This window comes from Heterodontus francisci, chromosome 1, assembly GCF_036365525.1.
Source record: "Heterodontus francisci isolate sHetFra1 chromosome 1, sHetFra1.hap1, whole genome shotgun sequence".
In the NCBI taxonomy this organism is placed as follows: Eukaryota; Metazoa; Chordata; class Chondrichthyes; order Heterodontiformes; family Heterodontidae; genus Heterodontus; species Heterodontus francisci.
The window spans coordinates 103,832,534-103,853,105 of record NC_090371.1 but is presented as its reverse complement, the minus strand read 5'-3'; the positions used below and the strand labels follow the sequence as shown (position 1 = coordinate 103,853,105).

At 42.3% G+C, this 20,572-nt stretch overlaps 1 protein-coding gene across 3 annotated transcripts in view; it reads left to right on the top strand.

Moving 5' to 3' along the window:
- ercc8 (excision repair cross-complementation group 8) overlaps nucleotides 1-20,572 on the top strand; it is a 116,623-nt gene that overhangs the window by 832 nt on the left and 95,219 nt on the right. Inside the window, exons 2-3 of one of the 3 annotated variants that reach the window (XM_068033888.1) lie at nucleotides 444-611; nucleotides 15,831-15,926. The exons of 1 other annotated variant lie outside the window; for it this stretch is intronic. In XM_068033888.1, coding sequence (XP_067889989.1) covers nucleotides 505-611; nucleotides 15,831-15,926 — 203 coding nt within the window. In that variant the 5' untranslated portion in view covers nucleotides 444-504. The remainder of the gene's footprint in view (nucleotides 1-443; nucleotides 612-15,830; nucleotides 15,927-20,572) is intronic. One more of the 3 variants, XM_068033898.1, reaches the window with a different exon arrangement.

Genomic DNA, 20,572 nt, shown 5'->3' with positions numbered 1-20,572 from the left:
CACTCCTCAGTGCAGCTGTGAATGAGTCTTACCCCCGCCCCCCCCCCCCCCCGGAACACTTACTCATAACAACTACTTCCTAGCTAATTAGTTCCTAACACTTCAAAGATAATATAATAGTATATACAGATATAACATCCCTCTTTCTTTAAAACATAATGCCCCTATATTAACATAACTGTCAAAATAAAGAAAGAAGATTATCATCCGACTTGTGGAAATAATCTGAACCCCTTTTTAGAGTCTTTAATAGTGTGTGTTCGCCCCAAGCATTGCTTGGGTGGTAAGATGCTGTGCCTCCATCTTGTAGATTTGGCATTTGCTGCCTTTAGTGGTGAGTTGGCTTGCTGTACAGGCGATGTTGTGTCACTTGCTGGTGATAATGTTGTCTCGCTGGATAGTGATGTTTCCGGTGTTGTTGATGGTCTTTTCTGTTGTTCCAGCTGAGGTGTAGGTCGAATATGGATTCTGTTCCTTCTCATTTGGTTACCGGTTTCGGTCTCAATGATATATGACCTTGGAGTCTCAGCTTCTCTAACAACTTTTGCTGGGCTCCAGGTTTTCATGAAAGGACAAACTGTACACGTACAGGATTCCAATCAACAGCTCAGGTAGGGATTTAGCATATTTGTTGAAGTGTTGCTCTCCTCTTACCTGTGCTTCAGTGAGTTGGCTCACTTCCTCCTGGTCACTTGAAGGATGTATTTTGCTCGGCAGAGTTGTCTTATATTTTCTTCCGTTTAACAGCTCTGCAGGTGATTTCATGTCAGCCTTGAGAGGTGTGGATCGGAGTGACAATAAGGCCAGTTTTGGGTTTTCCTTTGTCTCTTGGTATTTCACATGTATTCTTTTGACCGTCTGGACGTGTCTATAAATCTGTGTCCCCATGGATAGTGTGGTGATGAGGTGATGGTGTTGAACCCATACTAATCAGCGAATTCCTTAAATTCTCGATGTAAATTGGGTGCCATTGTCACATATTAACCTTTCAGGAATCCCTTGCTCAGCGAACAGAACTCATACTGCTGAGGTTATTGGTTGTGGCTCTCAAGTCTTTCATCTTCCGGATAAAAGGAAATTTTTGAGTCGTAGTCTGCGACAGTGAGATACTATTTTTGATTATTTGTGAATAAATTGACTCTTACAGTATGCCATGGTCTGGGTGGTATTTCAGTAGCTATCATCTCTTTCTGTTGTGAGTTTCTGTACTTCTGGCATACATTGCATGTAGACACCATATTTTTGATTTCTTTTATATTGCTATCCAGTACACAGCTGATTTGGTTCTGAGTTTATACTTCTCCATTCCCATATGGCCTTCGTGTATCTTTTGGAGAAGTTCTTCCTGCATTGTTTTGGGTATGATTATTCTGGATCCGGCCAGCAGAACACCATCTTATAGTGAGATGTCATCTCTGAAGCCAGTACTGCTGTACTGCTGGCTGTGTGTGCTGTATCCTATCAAGCCATCCCTGGATCACTTGCTGAGATAGCATCTGTAATTCCTCGTCTTTGTTGGTGTCATCTCTAATTTGACTCAGTTCTGGTGGTGTTACGTTCACTAGGTGATGAATCTTTATGCCTAGAACTTCTGTCTCATGTTTCTCCTGTGGTGACAACTGAGATAGGGTGTCTGCCATCACCATTTCTCTTCCTGGCTTATATTTCAGAGTGAAATCATAACTCTGAAGCCTCAAGAGTAGCCTCAAGAGTAACCTCTGTGTCTTGCTGGTGCTTTGCATAGATTTTTCTTGTAGATCTGTTCCAGTGGACTCTCCGCTGTGAACTTCCTCCCATAGACATATGTGTGGAACTTCTCACATCCATACACAACTGCCAAAAGCTCTCTTTCTATGTTGGCATATCTTGTCTCAGCTGGTGTCAGAGCTTTGGACGTAAATGCTATTGGCTTTCCCTCTTGTACCAGGGCTGCTCCCAGTCCTTTTGTGGAAGCATCTACTTGCAGAGTGACAGTTTTCTTTCTGTTGTAGTATGACAGTTGTGTGCACTTACACACAACTAGTTCCTAGCTAATTACTTCCTAACACTTTACAGATAGTATAACAATATATACATATATAACAGCTGCGATCCAAAAAGAAAAAAAAGTGAGGGCAGCAGTTATGATCTGAAATTGTTAATATTGAGTCCAAAAGGCTGCTGGGCTGAGGAGTGCATTTAGCAGATTCAGTGCTGTGAGTCACCTCACAAACTCTACTCTCCTGGAATCCAAATAAAATTAATGCCAATTATTATGAAAGTGCTTCTGTTTTTATTAAATATATATTTTTAAGGATTTTATAGTTAAACTGAAGAAATGTTGGTCCAGTTTTCTTTCCAATAAGGTCATTAAGAGGACACTGAAAGGACTTGTTTGACAACAACATTTACTGGTTGTCACATGACTCAAGTTAAACATAGAACAGAAACCCTGGTAACTGGGGAAGATGTGTGCAGAGAAGTATCAGGTCAGAAGGTGGACTTCCTGTTTCCAGCTTCATTTTTGAATTGTTTGGAGTTGGGAATGAACTGTTTAAAAGGAGTTGGAGTTTAAAAAAATAACTGAAGGACAGAACCCCAGCTTAGCCCATCTCTTTAAAAATCCTGCAGAAGAAGGAGGGAACTTCCAAGGAGAGAAGAGAAAATTCCCAAGGAAGGAGAGTCAACCACACCCCAGCTCAGCTTTCCAGCACCTCTCTAAAAGACCCTGATAAGTCCACTGTCAATTCATCTCGTCTCCTGTCTTTGAAGAAAACCCTGCTAAATTAATTCTCAACACCGCCTGTAAAGAACTGTTCTAAAAGATCCCAGAGGCCAGACTGTATGCCAGTTTTGGAACACAATGATTTAGATTCAGATATACAGCACTGAAACAGGCCCTTCGGCCCACCGAGTCTGTGCCGACCATTAACCACCCACTTATACTAATCCTACACTAATCCCATATTCCTACCATATCCTCACCTGTTCCTATATTCCCCTACCGCCTACCTATACTAGGGGCAATTTATAATGGCCAATTTACCTATCAACCTGCAAGTCTTTTGGCTGTGGGAGGAAACCGGAGCACCCGGAGGAAACCCACGCAGACACAGGGAGAACTTGCAAACTCCACACAGGCAGTACCCAGAATTGAACCCGGGTCGTTGGAGCTGTGAGGCTGCAGTGCTAACCACTGCGCCACTGTGCCGCCCCATATCTCATCTGCTGTTTCGTCAAGAATGAGCAAGTATTCAGCCTCAGTGGGTTTTTTTTTTGTAACAGAGCTCTAAACAAAGTGTGTGTGTGTTAGTTAAAGGGGAACTGTTCTACTTCAATCTGTGTATTTACGCTTTGCTTCATTACTACTTAAGACTTGTTTTTAATAAACTGATAACTTTGTTTATTTAAAGAAACTGGATCGGTGTGTTTTATTCTGGGGAAAAGTATAGAGTATATGATTGAATGTATATGTATAGGAAAATGTATATGTTGTGACCTGTGGAAAAGTGGGACTAGAATAAACAATGCACTCCTCCTGCCTCGGTCGTAACACAATATAACAGCAGCTTTGCATCAGAGGTTGAGTTGGCACCGCTATCACAATATCGGGGAAATGCCCTCAAGTCACCAAATTTGGTAGCATGTCACCTCTAATAACAGTGTGAGGGCTGAATTTATCATCATAGCTTCCTGCCAATTACACAAATGCCAAATGTAAATGGGATGATAGTCACGATCTTTCTACAAGTTTTTTGCAAACTGCTTTATTTGCCATAATTTAGAATCATGGAAAATTTAAGGCACAGAAAGAGGCCACTTGGCTCTTCATATCTGTGCCAGCTGAAAATCGATCCACCTAGTCTAATCCCACCTTCCAGCATTTGGTCCGTAGCCCTGCAGCTTACGACACTTGAGGTGCATATCCAGATTCCTTTTGAATGAGTTGAGGGTCTCTACCTCAACTACTCTTTCAGGCAGTGAGTTCCAGACCATCACCACCCTTTGTGTGAAAAGGTTTTTCCTCATCTCCCCCCTAATTTTTCAACCAATCGCTTTAAATCTATGCCCCCTCGTCACTTACCTCTCTGCTAAGGTGAATACATCCTTCACCTCCACTCGATCCAGCCACTCAAAATTTTGTACATTTCAATCAGATCTCCCTTCAGCCTTCTCTGTTCCAAGGAGAAGAACCCCGGCCTATCCAATCTTTCCTTGTAGCTGCATTTTCCAGTCCTGGCAACATCCTCGTAAATCTCCTCTCTACGCTCTCTAATGCAATTACATCCTTTCTATAATGAGGTGACCAGAACTTCACACAGTACTCAAGCTGTGGCCTAACTAATGAGTTATATAGTTCCAACATAACTTCCCTGCTCTTGTATTCTATACCTCGGCTAATATAGGAAAAGATCCCATATGCCTTCTTAACCACCTTATCGACCTGTCCTGCTACCTTCAGGGATCTGTGGACAATCACTCCAAGGTCCCTCACTTCCTCTACACTTCAGTATTTTCCCATTAATCATGTATTCTTTGCTTTATTTGACCTCCCCAAAAGCATCATCTCACACTTCTCCAAGTTGAACTCCATTTGCCACTTTTCCGCCCATCTGACCAGACCCCATCAACATAGCTGCAGCCTACAGCTATCCTCCTCGCTATCTACCAAGCGGCCATTCTTTGTGTCATCTGCAAACTTCTTGATCATGTCCCCTACATTTACGTCCAAATGATTAATATACACCACAAAAAGTAGGGTACCCAGTACTGAGCCCTGCGGAACGTCACTGGAAACAGCCCTCCAGTCGCTAAAACAGCCGTCAACAATTACCCTTTGTTTCCTACCACTGAGCCAATTTTGTATCCACCTTGCTGCATTGCCCTGGATCCCATGGGATTTTATTTTTTTAACCAGTCTGCCATGTGGGACCTTGTCAAAAGCTTTGCTAAAGTCCATGTGGACCACATCAACTGCACTGCCCTCATCTATCTTCCTTGCTACTACTTCAAAAAATTAGCTCAAGTTGGTCAAACAAGATCTTCCCTTAACAAATCCATGCTGGCTATCCTTGATTAACCTGTGCCTTTCTAAGTGACAGTTTATCCTGTCTCTCAGAATAGATTCCAATAATTTGCCTGCTACTGAGGTTAGACTGACTGGTCTGTAATTATTAATTCTATCCTTCACTCCCTTTTTTAACAGAGGTACAATGTTAGCAATTCTCCAGTCCTCTGGCACCACATTTGGTTTTTAAGTTTTAAAAATATATAAAGTTCTATATGCTCTGCAATTTTATTTCTGTGTCGACGCACTCTGAAATAACATTTGCAACATAATATGGTACAACAAGAAAGATCACAGGAAATAGCATGAATGTTTAACTTTCAGTTCTCTTCACTAAATGTATGCCTGTTGAGAAAACTAAAATGGTAGGTGTTGGATTCATTTGGATTTTCAAGAATTAAGTGCTAAAGGACTGAACTAATCAGACCTCCGCTGGCTTCCAACCAAGTGTTTATTTTTATTTTGTCACCTGATATTTTTGCAAGGCTGGTTTGTGGCCTTAACTTGTTGGACCTGTTAGGAAAACCTAATGGTGAGAAGCATTACAAAGTTTGCATTGAAGTAGATGTAGTGGATATACTAGCATACATTTATTCCAATTCTCAACAAGTTAGATTTTCAGTCTTTAAGCTGAATAGTTCTAGCCACAATAATTTTATACCATTACAAACATGGGCTAGAGATAACAGAATTTGCATCTAGTTGTCACAGAACTTTTTTTTTCCTCCTCTTTTAAACAGTGTACCTATAAGATTGAGCACAGTGTGCCAGCAGCTGCACCTGTTTCCTAGGCCACAGCAGGAGAGAGAGAGGAGGTCACATGGTGTACTGTAACTTTTATCTGTGGATAAAGACTGGTTTCAACTGGTTTGAATTAGAGTCCAGCGAAGCATGCACTGAAGGAAGAAGCTGTCTTTCTCTTAGCAGAAAAACTACATTGAGTTACAGGCTGTGTTATTGCCTAAGGAGAGAAAATAAAACCCTGGAAAAAGAACATTTGCCTTCAAGAGGATTCTGTCGTTTATTTGTGTTTGCTGGAATTCTCAGTAAAGTTTCTACTGAAAAACTACCAATTTTAGAATCCAAATAGGCTTGCCTGATGCAGCCAAAGCGCTTTGAACACCTACGTGTTATAGACTGTCAAATTCGCCTGGAGACTTCGAGTGTCATCTGATTGTTCTAATCTGGGACGCCTCGCCAACCAGGAACGTAACTCACCGGGACTTACAACCCAGCTACTTATTTTATTCTGAAGAAATACTATTTATAAAACCGGTTGACCGTTGATTTTTGAATGTATGTGTGTGTGCATTAGGGTTTAAGAGAAAATAAGAAGTTATAAAGTCTTTAGACGTAAATTTATCTTAAACACTATTAAGATTTAGTTTATTAAATAGTTAATTTTTTTTGTTGGTTAAAGATACCTGCTTTAGTCTGTTTTATTCTGGGGTTTATTAAATTGTTTAATTTGGTTGATTTCCAGTAAGTGGGCAAACTTTAATAATATGCTGTGACCTGTTGAGTATTGGGACTGAATTGACAGTGCATTACTCCTGCCTTGGTCGTAATATAGTATATACCTGTATGTGCTCTCAATCCCATTTTTATTTAAAAGCGACGCAGCTATATGGACCAGAACATCACAGTTTTGACTCCTGATCTATGCTGCATTAGCTGACCTCAACCAAGGTAGCTGTAGAAGTCTGTAATTCCTTTGGTGGCCTTAGGCTGGAGAGAGGAAGAATTAGCTAAAGTTTCAGTTCATTTTCATTCTGCATTGGCTTGTATTGAAAAGTGTGCAGTGGTGGCCATTTGGTGAGAACAGGAATGGACTTGACTGTAATATCTCTGTTTTTGACAAACTGGTTGACACTCAGTTCAGTCTCGTATATGTAAAGCATGATCACTTGAACAACTTATTAAAGAAATACCAGCATTTAGAATCATAGGATGGTTACAGCACAGAAAGAGACCAGTCGGTCCATCATGTCTGTGCCGGCTCTCTGCAAGAGCAACTCGCCTTGTCCCACTACCCCACCTTTGCCCCATACCCCTGCAAATTATTTCTCTTTAGATAATTATTCGGTTCTCTTTTGAAGGCCTCGATTGAAGCTGCCTTCATCACACACTCGGGCATTGCAATCCAGATCCTAACCACTCACTGCGTTTAAAAAGAGCTTTTCTTCATGTCTCCAAGTGCTTAATTAGTGTCCTCTGATTCTGGATCTTTTGGCCAGTGAGAACAATTTCTCCCTTTTCTACTCTGTCCAGACCCCTCATGATTTTGAACACCTCGATCAGATCTCCTCTAAATCTTCTTCAATCCCCAGCTTCTCCAAACTATCCATATAACTGCCGTTCCTCATCCCTGGAACCATTCTCATGACTCTTTTCTGCACCCTCTCTAATGCCTTCACATCCTTCCTAAAGTGTGGTGACTAGAATTGGACACGATACTCCAGTTGAGGCTGAGCCACTGTTTTATACAGGTTTACCATAACTTCCTTGTTCTTGTACTCAAAGCCCAGGATCCATATGCTTTATTAACTGCTTTCTCAACCTGCCCTGCAACCTTCAATGATTTGTGCATATTTGTGGAACCAAACCACAGAAGAGTCAGTGCCTTCAAGAAAGACGGGAGGAGAAAGAGAGGAAAGCAACAATTTCAAACACTCTGAATCCAAAATAAGTTTTGCACAAATTGGTGCTGAAAAGGTTGATCATTTGGAAAGTAAGCTATTTATAGGTTTACTTTGATTAATTGTTGACTCTTCAAAAACTGTTAATTGAGTGCAAACTAGAAGAACTGAATTTGCAAAAAACTGAAGTAAAATACATTTTGATCTCGACCAAAAGCTATTTATGGGATTGGCAGGAAGACTATTCAGTGTCACTTGAATTCTAGTGAGTGCTTAACTGGAACCTAAATTGTTCTTGGCATTTTCCATCTGTTTCTAAAATCAGGTCACTTCCTCTAAATTTTCTGAGCATCTCTCACTTACTCTTCTGAATTTTTCTGCATATGCAATATAACAAAGTGCGAGCATGCAGTTATATGTTACTGGGAACTACCATGGTGAAAATTATCAGAGCTGGAAGAAAGCCTCTCTAAGTGACTGGTTGAAATCCAGGAGGATTTGTAATTTTCTGGTCCTCACAATTATTTTAGCAACATCTATATAAAAGTGATTACAATACTTACCTATTCTTTGCAGACTTCAAGATCAAAAAAGCAAACTGAATTTTACATAGTTAGTAGCATTCCCTGAATTGTACTGTGGTACTGAAATTACAAGATTTTCAGTCAATAGTATGTCAACCTTTTCATTAGTGAAAAGTATTGGACTACAGTATATTTACTGTGTTGATAGACTGTCACTGCCAAAATCTCTAACTTTGTGTAGTTAACAGTTTTTAAAAACTTTTCATTGGATGTGGGTGTCACTGGCAAGGCCAGCATTTGTTGCTTATCCCAGTTGCCCTTAACAATGGAGTGGCTTGTGTTACGAGTGCTTCCTTTTTTTTGTTAACAAGAGGATTTGTGTTTTAAAATTGAAAACGATTCCGTAGATGCTGGAACTTTTTTTTTTTAAGTGGTCATCAGAAGGTCTTTTGGACTGAGCTTGTAAACAACAGTTACTGGAAAGCACCTGTCTTCAGACAAATACCCAGCAAGGGTTTTTTTTGACTTGGGGAAGGATGTTTACACAGATAAGGGTCAGGAGGCTTGACTCTTGTGACATTGTTTTTGTTTCACTTTGGACAGTGAGTTGGGATATGGACAGTGATCTGCAAAGGAGTTAAAGAATCAACCTGCCAAGGACAAGCCCCAGCTCAGTTTTTCCAGCTCTTTGGAAAAACCTGCCAGTTTTCCATCTCTTTGAGAAGCTCCGAGAAGCAAGTGTAAGAAACTGCCTGAAACCCGGTTGCTGCATTTTTCCTGAGAATTCTGCCCAAATTGATCATCAATGTCCTCTGAAAGGAACTGTTCGAGGAAGATTGCAGTGACAGCCATCTACGCGTACTTGGAACGCCAAATCAAAACAAAGGGCATCTGACATCTTTCCATACCTTCTCTTTTTTTTTTCTTCAAGAATTATCAAGTATCTGGCCAAAGTATTCTTTTAGTCTGTGTTTTTTTGTAATAAAACTCTAAAGAGTAAATCTCATTTTTTTCAGTGAATTGGTGTGTGTGTGTATGTATGTGAGGGGCCTAAGGTAAAAAGAGAACTTTTATATTTCAGTCTGTGTGTTTGTGCTTCATTACTGGTTAAAACTTGTTTTGTAATAAACTCATAATTTTGTTGTTTAGTAAAAAAACCTGGTTGGTGTTATTTAATCTGGGATAAAAATAGAGTCTATGATTGACCATATCGGTAACTGGGTAAATATTTAAATATACGTTGTGATCTGTGGAGAAGTTTTTTTATTCGTAACTGAGTGGCTTGCTTGACCATTTCAGAGGGCTTTTAAGAGTCAGATACATTGCTGTGGGTCTGGAGTCACATGTAGGCCAAACCAAGTAAGGACAGCAGATTTCCTTACCTAAAGGACATTAGTGAACCAGATGGGTTTTTACAACAATCGACAATGGTTTCATGGACATCATTAGACTAGCTTTTAATTCCAGATTTATTAATTGAAATCAAATTCCACCTTCTGCTGTGGTGGGATTCAAACCCATGTCCCCAGAACAATGCCCTGGGTCTCTGGGTTACTAGTTAAGTGACAATACCACTACGCCACCGCCTCCCTGAGTGGAACTAGAAAAACAGTGCACTCCTCCTGCCTCGGTCGTAACACTTGCTAGGCCATTTCAGAGGGCAGTTAAGAGTTGACCACGTTGCTGTGGGTCTGAATTCACACTTTTTAAAAATTTGTTCATCGGATGTTGGCATCGCTGGCTGGGCCAGGCTTCATTGCCCATCCCTAATTGCCCTTGAGCAGGTGGTGGTGATCTGCCTTCTTGAATCACTGCAGGCCTTGGGGTGTAGGTACACCAACAGTGCTGTTAGGAAGGGAGTTCCAGGGTTCTGACCCAGCGACAGTAAAGGAACAGTGATATAGTTCCAAGTCAGGATGGTGTGCGTTTTGGAGGGGAACTTGCAGGTGGTGATGTTCCCATGCATCTGCTGCCCTTGTCCTTTTAGGTGGTAGAGGTCGCGGGTTTGGAAGGTGCTGTCAAAGGAGCCTTGGTGAGTTCCTGCAGTGCGTTTTGTAGATGGTACACACTGCTGCCACTGTGCGTCGGTGGTGAAAGGAGTGAATGTTTAAGTGATGGATGGGGTCCCAATCAAGTGGGATGCTTTGTCCTCAATGGTCTCGAGCTTCTTGAGTGTTATTGAAGCTTCACCCATCCAGGCAAGTGGAGAGTATTCCATCACACTCCTGACTTGTGCCTTGTACATGGTGGACAGGCAATGGGGACTCAGAAGGAGAGTTATTCGTCGCAGAATTTCCAGCCTCTGACCTGCTCTTGTAGCCACAGAATGTATGTGGCTGGTCCAGTTCAGTTTCTGATCAATGGTAAGCCCCAGGATGTTGGCGGGGGATTCAATGATGGTAATACCATTGAACATTAAGGGGAGATGGTTAGATTTTCTCTTGTTGGAGATAGTCATTGCCTGGCACCTGTGTGGCACGAATGTTATTTGCCACATATCAGCCCAAGCCTGGATGTTGTCCAGGTCTTGCTTGGTCACTGGCTGCTTCAGTATCTGAGGAGTCCCGAATGGTACTGAACGTTGTGCAATCTTCAGTAAACATCCCCACTTCTGACCTTATGCTGGAGGGAAGGTCATTGATGAAGCAGCTGAAAATGGCTGGGCCTAGGATACTACCCTGAGAAACTCCTGCAGTGATGTCCTGAGACGGAGATGATTGACCTCCAGCAACCACAACCATTTTCCTTTGTGCTAGGTATGACTCCAATCAGCGGAGAGTTTTTCCCCTATTCCCATTGACCTCAGTTTTGCTTGGGCTCCTTGATGCCATACTCGGTCAAATGCTGCCTTGATGTCAAGAGCAGTCACTCTTAACTCACCTCTTGAGTTCATCATATTTGTCCATGTTGTGCATGTAGGTAAGGACGGCAGATTTCCTTCCCTAAAGGGCATTTGTGAACCAAATGGGTTTTTATAACATTCGATGATAGTTCCATGAAACTATTACTGAGGCTAGCATTCAATTCCAGTTTTTTTAATTAATTAATTGAATTTAAATTCCACCAGCTACCATAGTAGAATTTGAACCCGAGGCATTAGCCTGGGCCTCTGGATTCCTAGTTCAGTGACATTACCACGACACCACCTTCACCCCGGTCCAAGTCAATAGCTTGGGAATATTAGATTATTTCAGGTCATAAGAATTTGAAGGCCACCTGATGGAACATTAGACACATGACAAAGGAAATGAATTATTTTTGGAAAGAGAACTTACTGTAGCTGTTTTACTTTAACAAATCCCCCCATTTCAAATGACACCACTTCTAGTCCCGATATGAATATATTTGTATATCTGCTGGAGAAATTGGATTATTACAACTTGTTCGGAGGGTTATGTATATTTTTTCACAATTGAACAAGCTCCTTATTTTCTTGCTCCCTTACTGTCCTTGAAAGCTTAATTTAAGCATTTAATGATGCACCAATGCTTTTGCCTGTTTTAGGAGCATGTTGTACATGAAACTGTTTCTCCACAAGCACATGTACAAGCCATTGATTTACTGAATTCAGTTTTAATGTGATTCATCAAAGATCAGAAAAATCCTCATGCTCTTGCAGTCTGTTCTTGTTTATTTCTGAATGAAGTAATCACCGATATGGTGCTTGTTGGAAACTTGTATGGATTATTTTAAAAATTGTGTTGAGTACTTAATGCTCATATTTGCACAACATGTTGGATCTAAAGAGATTATAATTATCTGTTAATGCTGCTGATTTTAAAGCAGGATCAATAAGCAATGTCAAAATCTGTCATTTGTATTCTCGCAGTAGGTTTAATTGTCCTTTGAGTTTTCAGTTTGTACAAAGGGTAGTAAGTTTGTGTTCAACGTCATATGGCAGTAAAATTGAAATTGTGGAAACACCAGTAAGAATTTGAATAAAAAATTTATAAGTGTAGCACAGCTGTGTAATCTGGACTGTATGACATTTGTGCACAAATACTTAAAATCCATTAATTCAAAGTCAAGTTAGTGAGCATCAAGAGATGCATGTGATAGCCAGAAGAAATATGTTAATGGAAAGTCTTATTTGACAAATTTAATAACAACTTGCATTTATGCAGTGCTTTTAATGTACTCCAGCTTAGGGTTATTCCTTCATTTAAAAGATCCCTGGGTGAAAAATAAGGTATCATCTCCAAGACATTTTCTGCTTCTGTCCCTACCTCTCCTTCAACTGCAGAAACCCTAACTCATCTTTCATCATGCAAGTCTCTGCCTTAACCACTTCCCAAGCATCATGCCAAGGATCGATTTTATTGAATGCTGTCCTTGCCAATCTCTCTCTCTTTCACAAACTTCAGTTAACATGCATATATACAGCAAAAATCCTCAGTTGCTCAAAATCCCATGCACATATCATCCATGTCTTTTCCAAGCACCACTGATTCCTTGTCATGCAGAGTATTGACTTCAATATTCTCATCATTAACATCCCAGCCCAGGTGAGGGATCTATTCCAGTTGTGTACCCTCTGCATTACTGTGAATCCCTGCTTCTTGTGCTGGTGCCCGATCTTTAAGTCATCATACCCTTTTCTCTTTGGACCTATCTTCCAAAAGCACTTCACCATACAATTTCTTCTTCCTGTCCTGCTTCAACTGTGTTTATGGCTCATTTCAGAGTTTCTCTGTCACGACAACATAAACTTACATTTATATAAGATATAAGATCCTGAGGGGACTTTACAGGGTGGATGTTGAAAGGATGTTTCCCCTTGTGGGAGAGACTAAAACTAGGGGGCACAGTTTAAAAATAAGGGCTCTCCCATTTAAGACCGAGATGAGGAGAAATTTTTTCTCTGAGGGTTGTATTACGACCAGGTGAGAAAGGTATCTAGGGGTCCCCTTTCAGTCGTCACCTGGTCTTACAGTAACAGGGTTTTGTTTTAAGTACACTGTTTTGAGCTGCCACTTTGGTGAATCCTTGTTTACCGCTTTCCAATTATAAGGCAAAGTAATTAGCACAAACAGGCTTTCTTAGGTTTAAAGAAGAAAAGTTGAAATTTCTTGAACTTAAACTCTAATTCGGTTAACACCTACACCTACATGACACGCCCATGCTAGCATGTACAAGCGATACACACATGCAAACAGGGACAGAAAAGAGAAGAAAAATAAATTGAATACATTTGAGGCAGTCTCTGAAGGGGGTTTGTTACTGTGCTTCGAGCTCGCTGTAGAGTCCTTGATTGTAGGTAGTCTTGCTTTTCGTTGGGGCCTAGTATTCTTCTTAAACCTTGTTCACTGTAGGAGACTTTTCTGTCTTGGGGTTCATTTGTCTTCAATGGGTCTTCAGTTCCGTGAGAAAGAGATGAGAGCAGACAGGAGAGAGATGTTCTCAGTCCAGGAGCAAAGAGCTTTCCTGAGTTCCAACACTTTTTCTCCAATTTAAAACTCCCCTAGTTGGCCAGCAGATGGTCATGTGACCGACCTGGTTTGACCAGGTCTCTCTTGTGTATTGGGGAGCAGGGACTGGTTACTTTATTCCAACACTGTCTGCTAGTAAGCAAAAAAATGTCTTTCTAGTCAGGGGCCTTGTAATAGGCCACCTTCCCAGCAACAACTTTTAAATTTATTGGTCATGTGGCGAAATATATGTGCCTCATTCTTGGCAGGTGGGGGCCTGCATGACAGTTTAGAGTCTGTGGAATTCTCTTCCCTGGAGGGCAGTGGAGGCAGGGTAATTGAATGTTTTTAAGGCAGAGGTAGACAGATTCTCGACAAACAAGGGAGTCAAAGGCTATCGGGGGTAGGCAGGAAAGTGGAGTTGTGTCCACAAACAGATGAGCGATGATATTATAGAATGGCGGAGCAGGCTCGTGGGGCCAAATAGCCTACTCCTGGCTTCTAGTTCATATGTACAGTGCCTTTAGCATATTATAACGTCCCAAGAGCTTCACAGGAGAGTCACATAAGGAGATATTGGGGCAGATGGCTAAAAGGTTGGTCAAAGATGTAGGGATTAAGGAGCCTGTTAAAGGAGGAGAGGCTGAGAGGTTTAGGCAGGGAATTCCAGAACTTAGGGCTGAGGCAGCTGAAAACAAGGCTGTCAGTAGTGGAGCAATGGAAATTGGGAATGCATGAGATGCCATAATTGGAGGAGTGCAGTGATCTCAGAGGATTGTTGAGCGAGAGGAGGTTACAGAGATAGGGAGGGACGAGACCATAGAGGGATTTGAAAACCGGTATGAGCATTTTAAAATTGAAGCATTGCTGGACTGGGAGCGAGATAAGGTCAGCGAATACAGGAGTGATAGGTGAATGGGACGAGGTGCAAGTTAGGATCAGGTGGCAGAGTTTTTGATGACCTGAAGGTTATGGGAGATGGACAGTGTAACGTTCTTGGTGATGGAGTGAATATGGGATCAGAAGTTCAGCTCGGGGTCAAATAAGACACCAAACCTGTGAACAATCTGGCTGTGTCTCAAATATTGGCCAGGGAGGGGGATGGAGTCAGTGGCTAAGTAATGGAGTTTGCAGCATGGGTCGAAGACAGTGGCACATGTCTTCCCAATATTGCAGGATATTTCTGCTCTTCCAACACTGAATTTCAAACAAGCAGCGTGACAAATCAGAGGCAGTGGAGGAATTGAGTGAGGTGGTGGTGAGGTAGAGCTGGGTGTCATTAGCGTACACATGAAATCTGACATGTTTTTGAATGATGTTGCTGAGGGGCAGCATGTAGATGTGAAATTGGAGGGGGCCAAGGCTAGATTCGTGGGGGACACTAGAGGTAGAAGTGCAACAGTGGGCAAAGAAATCATTGCAGGAATTAGTGTGGCTATGACTGGATAGACAAGAATACAACCAAGCATTGGCATTCCCACTCAGTTGCACACAACGGAGAGGGGTTGGAGGAGGATAGAGTGTTAAAGTCTGCAGACAGGTTGCGAAGGGTGAGGAGAGAAAGTTTATCGTGGTCACAGTCATATAGGGTGTCAGTTGTGCCTTTGATAAAGGCCATTTCAGTGCTGTGATGGGGGGAAACCTGATGTTCAAACATGGAGTTATGGAAAAATGAGCATGGATTTGGGAGGTGATCGCAAGTTCACGAGCTTTGAAGAGAAAAGGGAGGGTGGAGATGGGGCAGTAATTTGCAAGGATGTGCTCGACACCTCCCCTTGCAAAGTTTATTGCAAAGAACTAAGTGAGCAACACCGTATAAATTTAAGTTGTTGACATGAATAAGGGTTTTGACTATTGAGACTCTAATGGGTAGATTTTTTTTCTTTTGGGGGCCCAACACAAATGAAGTGCTTGAGATTTGCTGCATCTATAATGAGAGAGGTTTTCTTTACTTTCCTGGTTTGGACTACATATGGCCCATTCTCTGGCAGGGCATTGTGCAGGATTGGGAGGAGTGTGGAAAGAGCACGGTTGCAGACCTGAGAGATCTGCAGCTCTGCTGCTGGCTGCTTGCCGAGAGACCTGCAGCAGCTCAGGGCAGCTTCCAGAGGCCCAAAGATCTCCCTTTTAACCTTCATTTTTTAAGAAAAAAAATCTGTTTTCCATTTTGTGAAAATAATGTCTCTATATATTTCTTTTATTTTGATTTAAGGGTGTTAAATCTAGAATTAAACAAGGACCGGGATGTACAGAGAATCCATGGAAGTGGAGTTAATACTCTTGACATTGATCCTGTTGAGGGAAAGTAGTAAGTATATCTGTCTACATATGTATAAGTATATCGATAATGCCAAGTAAAATCATGCCCATGCCCCTTAATGACTTGACAACCCTTACTTCTTGATTCAACTACAACAGCTTGCATTTTTATAGTACCTTTAATATAACAAAATGTCCCAAGGTGCACAACAAGTGTATTATCAATAAAAATTTAACATCGAGCCACGGGACAAGATACCAGGACAGATCTTAGAATGGTTACTGCATAGAAGGAAGCCATTCGGCTCATTGTAGGCGTGCCAGCTGTCTGCGAGAGCGACGCAGCAAGTCTCACTCCCCTGCCCTTTCTCCATAGCCCGGCAAATATTTTCTCTTCAAAAAATTATCCAATTCCCTTTTGAAAGTCACGATTGAATCTGCCTGCACCACATTCTCAGGCAGTGCATTCCAGATCCTAACCACATGCTGCATTTAAAAAAAGTTTCACCTCATATTGCCTTTGGTTCTTTTGCCATTCACCTCCTCTGGTTCTCCACTCTTCTGCCAATGGGAACAGTTTCTCCTTATCAATTCTGTCCAGACCCCTCATGATTTTGAACACCTATCAAATTGCCTCTCAACTTTATCTTCTCAAAGAGAGCAACCCCAGCTTCTCCAATCTATTACAGAGAGGGGCAAAAACTATAGAATAGTTATAACAGGGAACTTTAATTATCCTGATACGGACTGGGATATTAATAGGGTAAACGGCAGAGAGGGGGAAGGGTTTCTAAAGTGTCTTCAGGAGAATTTTTTACATCAGTATGCTTCCAGTCCAACAAGGAAGGAGGCATTGCTGGATCTGGTTCTGGTGAATGAGGTGGGACATGTGAATCAAGTGTCAGTAGGGGAACATTTATTGCTGAAAATAGAGACATGTTGTCAAAGCTTTTCGTCTTACACTCATCAGGACAAATGCAAGAATAACCAATGTAAGGGAAAACAACAACTGCATGAGAAGAAAGTGTTGATTGGTTGGCAAGTGAACTCTGATTGATTTAGGGAACAGTGATCATAGTATCTGATACCAGTGACGAGCTTGCTGTACAATGTGCCCTTGGGGATCCTGCCATCTTCCATGCAGCTCACATGACCAAGCCATCTCAAGCGCCACTGGCTCAGTAGGGTGAATATGCTGGGTATGTTGGCCACCTCGAGGACTTCTGTGTTGGAGATATGGTCCTGCCACCTGATGCCAAGGATTCTCCGGAGGCAGCGAAGATGGAATGAATTGAGACGTCGCTCTTGGCTGACATACGTTGTCCAAGCCTCACTGCCGTAGAGCAAGGTACTGAGGACACAGGCTTGATACACTCGGACTTTTGTGTTCCGTGTCAGTGCGCCATTTTCCCACACTCTCTTGGCCAGTCTGGACATAGCAGTGGAAGCCTTTCCCATGCGCTTGTTGATTTCTGCATTTAGAGACAGGTTACTGGTGATAGTTGAGCCTAGGTAGGTGAACTCTTGAACCACTTCCAGAGCGTGGTCGCCAATATTGATGGATGGTATCAGACCCACCAGCCGTCCATGTCTCCGCTTTAAAGACGTCTGCAAACGTGACATAAAGTCCTGTGACATTGATCACAAGTCGTGGGAGTCAGTTGCCAGCGATTGCCAGAGCTGGCGGGCAGCCATAAAGGCGGGGCTAATGTGTGGCGAGTCAAAGAGACTTAGCAGTTGGCAAGAAAAAAGACAAGCACAAGGGGCGAGCCAACTGTGTAACAGCCCCGACAACCAATTTTATCTGCAGCACCTGTGGAAGAGTCTGTCACTCTAGAATTGGCCTTTATAGCCACTCCAGGCGCTGCTTCACAAGCCACTGACCACCTCCAGGCGCTTACCCATTGTCTCTCGAAACAAGGAGGCCAAAGAAGAAGAAGATCATAGTATCATAAGGTTTAGGTTAGCTATTACAAAGGACAAGGAGTAATCCAGAGTAAAAATACTAAATTAGGGGAGGGCCAATTTCAATGGGATGAAAATGGATTTGGCTCAGGTAACTTGGAATCAAAGATTAGGGCAGGCAAAACTGTAACTGCTACCTTTAAAGAGGAGATAGGTCAGATACAGTTGAGGTATATTCCCAGGAGGGGGAAAGGTAGGACAAATAAAGCTGGAGCTCCCTGGCTGACAAAAGAGATAGAGAGTAAAATGAAGCAGAAAAAGGGTGCGTATGATCGATGTCAGGTTAATAATTCAAGTGAGAACCAAGCTGAATATAGGGGAAGTGAAAAGAAAAGCGCAGCATATAGAGACTGGCAGCTAACATAAAAGGGAATCCAAAAGTCTTCTATGGGCATTGTTACGACCAGGTGAGAAAGGTGTCTGGGGGTCTTTTCAGCGTTCACCTGGTTTTATTGTAACTGGGTTCAATTTTAAACAGTGTGTTTTGAACTCCCCCCTTGGCGAATCCTTGTTCACCACTTTCCAATTATAAGACAAAGACATTAGCATAAACAGGCTTTCTTGGGTTTAAAGAAGAAAAGTGAAATTTTATTAAACCTAAACTTAATCTCTAATTCGGTTAACGTCTATGGATATACGCTGCGCCCCACGCTAGCATGCATACGTGATAGGCATATGCAAATAGAGGCAGAAAAGAACAAATGAAAAATAAAATGGAGAGGTTTGAAGCAATATCAGAAGAGTTTCTTGTTACCTTGCTTCGAGCTCACCGTAGTCCTGTTGTAGGAAACTTTTGCTTTTCATTGGGGCCCAGTATTCTTCTTAAACCTTGTTCACTGTAGAAGACTTTTCTCTCTCGGGGTTCATATGTCTTCAGTGGTTTCTGAAGCTGGTGAGAGTGAAATGAGAGCAGACAGGAGAGAGATCTTTTCAGTTCAGGAGCAAAAAGCTTTGAGTTCAAATTCTCTGTGGCAAGTTCAAATTTTAAAAAACCAGCCAGTTAGTCTTGTGACTAAACTGGTCTGACCACATCTCTTTGTGTATTTGGCCATTATAGCAATTAACCTAGAATGCTAGCCTCTGCACCTTCAACATTCCCATTTTCCTGCACTAGGCCCGTAGCCTTGCATGCTATGGCCTTTCAAGTGCTCATCTAAATACTTCTTAAATGTTGTGAGGGTTCCTGCCTCTACCACCTCTTCAGGCAGTGCGTTCCAGATTCCAACTACCTTCTGGGTGAAAAAAGTTTTCCTCAAATCCCCTCTAAACCTCCTGCCCCTTACCTTAAATCTATGCCCCCTGGCTATTGACACCTCCGCTAAGGGAAAAAGTTTCTTCTTATCTATCCTATCTATGCCCCTCAAAATTTTGTATACCTCAATCATGTTCCCCTTCAGCCTTCTTTGCTCTAAGGAAAACAACCCTAGGCTATCTAATCTCTCTTCATAGCTGAAATGCTCCAGCCCAGGCAACATCCTGGTGAATCTCCTCTGCACCCTCTCCAGTGCAATCACATCCTTCCTATAATGTGGTGACCAGAACTGTACACAGTACTCCAGCTGTGGCCTAACTAGCGTTTTATACAGCTCCATCATAACCTCCCTGCTCTTATATTCTATGCCTCAGCTAATAAAGGCAAGTATCCCATATGCCTTCCTAACCACCTTATCTACTTGTGCTGCTGCCTTCAGTGATCTTTGGACAAATACACCAAGGCCCTTCTGTACTTCCTAGGGTCCTACCATCCATTGTATATTCCTTTGCCACTGCTCTGCCCATCTTCCCAGCCCATCTATATCTCCCTGTAATCAAGGATTTTCTCCTCACTATTTACAGCACCACCAATTTTCGTGTCACTTGTGCTCCAGAACTAGCTGTGCCCCGAGCCAGGCTGTTCCTGTACAGCGACAAGACTCACATCTAACCGCTAATGGGAAAATTGCCCAAGTTAATCTGTACAAAAAAGCAGGACAATTACCGCCCTATCAGTTGACTCTCGGTCATCAGCAAAGTGATGGAAAGGGTCATCGACAGTGCTATCAAGCGGCACTTGCACAACAATAGCATGCTCACTGAAGCTCAGTTTGGGTTCCGCCAGGGCCAGTCAGCTCCTGACCTCATTACGGCCTTGGTCCAAACATGGGCAAAAGAGCTGAACTCCCAAGTGACTGGCCTTGACATTAAGGCAGCATTTTACCAAGCATGGCATCAAGGAGCCCTAGCAAAACTGGAGTCAATGGGAATCAGGGGAAAAAGCTCCTCTGGTTGGAGTCATACTGAGCACAAAGGAAGATGGTTGTGGTTCTTGGAGGTCAATCATCTCGGTCCCAGGACATCACTGCAGGAGTTCCTCAGGGTAGTGTCCTCGGCCCAACCATCCTCAGCTTCTTCATCAATGACCTTCCCTCCATCATTATGTCAGAAATGGGGATGTTCGCTGATGATTACACAATGTTCAGCACCATTTGCGACTCCTCAGATACTGAAGCAACCTGTGTCCATATGCAGCAAGACATGGACAACATCCAGGCTTGGGCTGATAAGTGACGAGTAACATTCGTGCCACACAAGTGCCGGGCAATGACCATCTCAAACAAGAGAGAATCTAACCATCTCCCCTTTATGTTCAGTGGCTTACCATCGCTGAAACACCCATTATCAACATCCTGGGGGTTACCATTGACCAGAAACTGAATTGGACCAGACACACACATACTGTGGCTACAATAG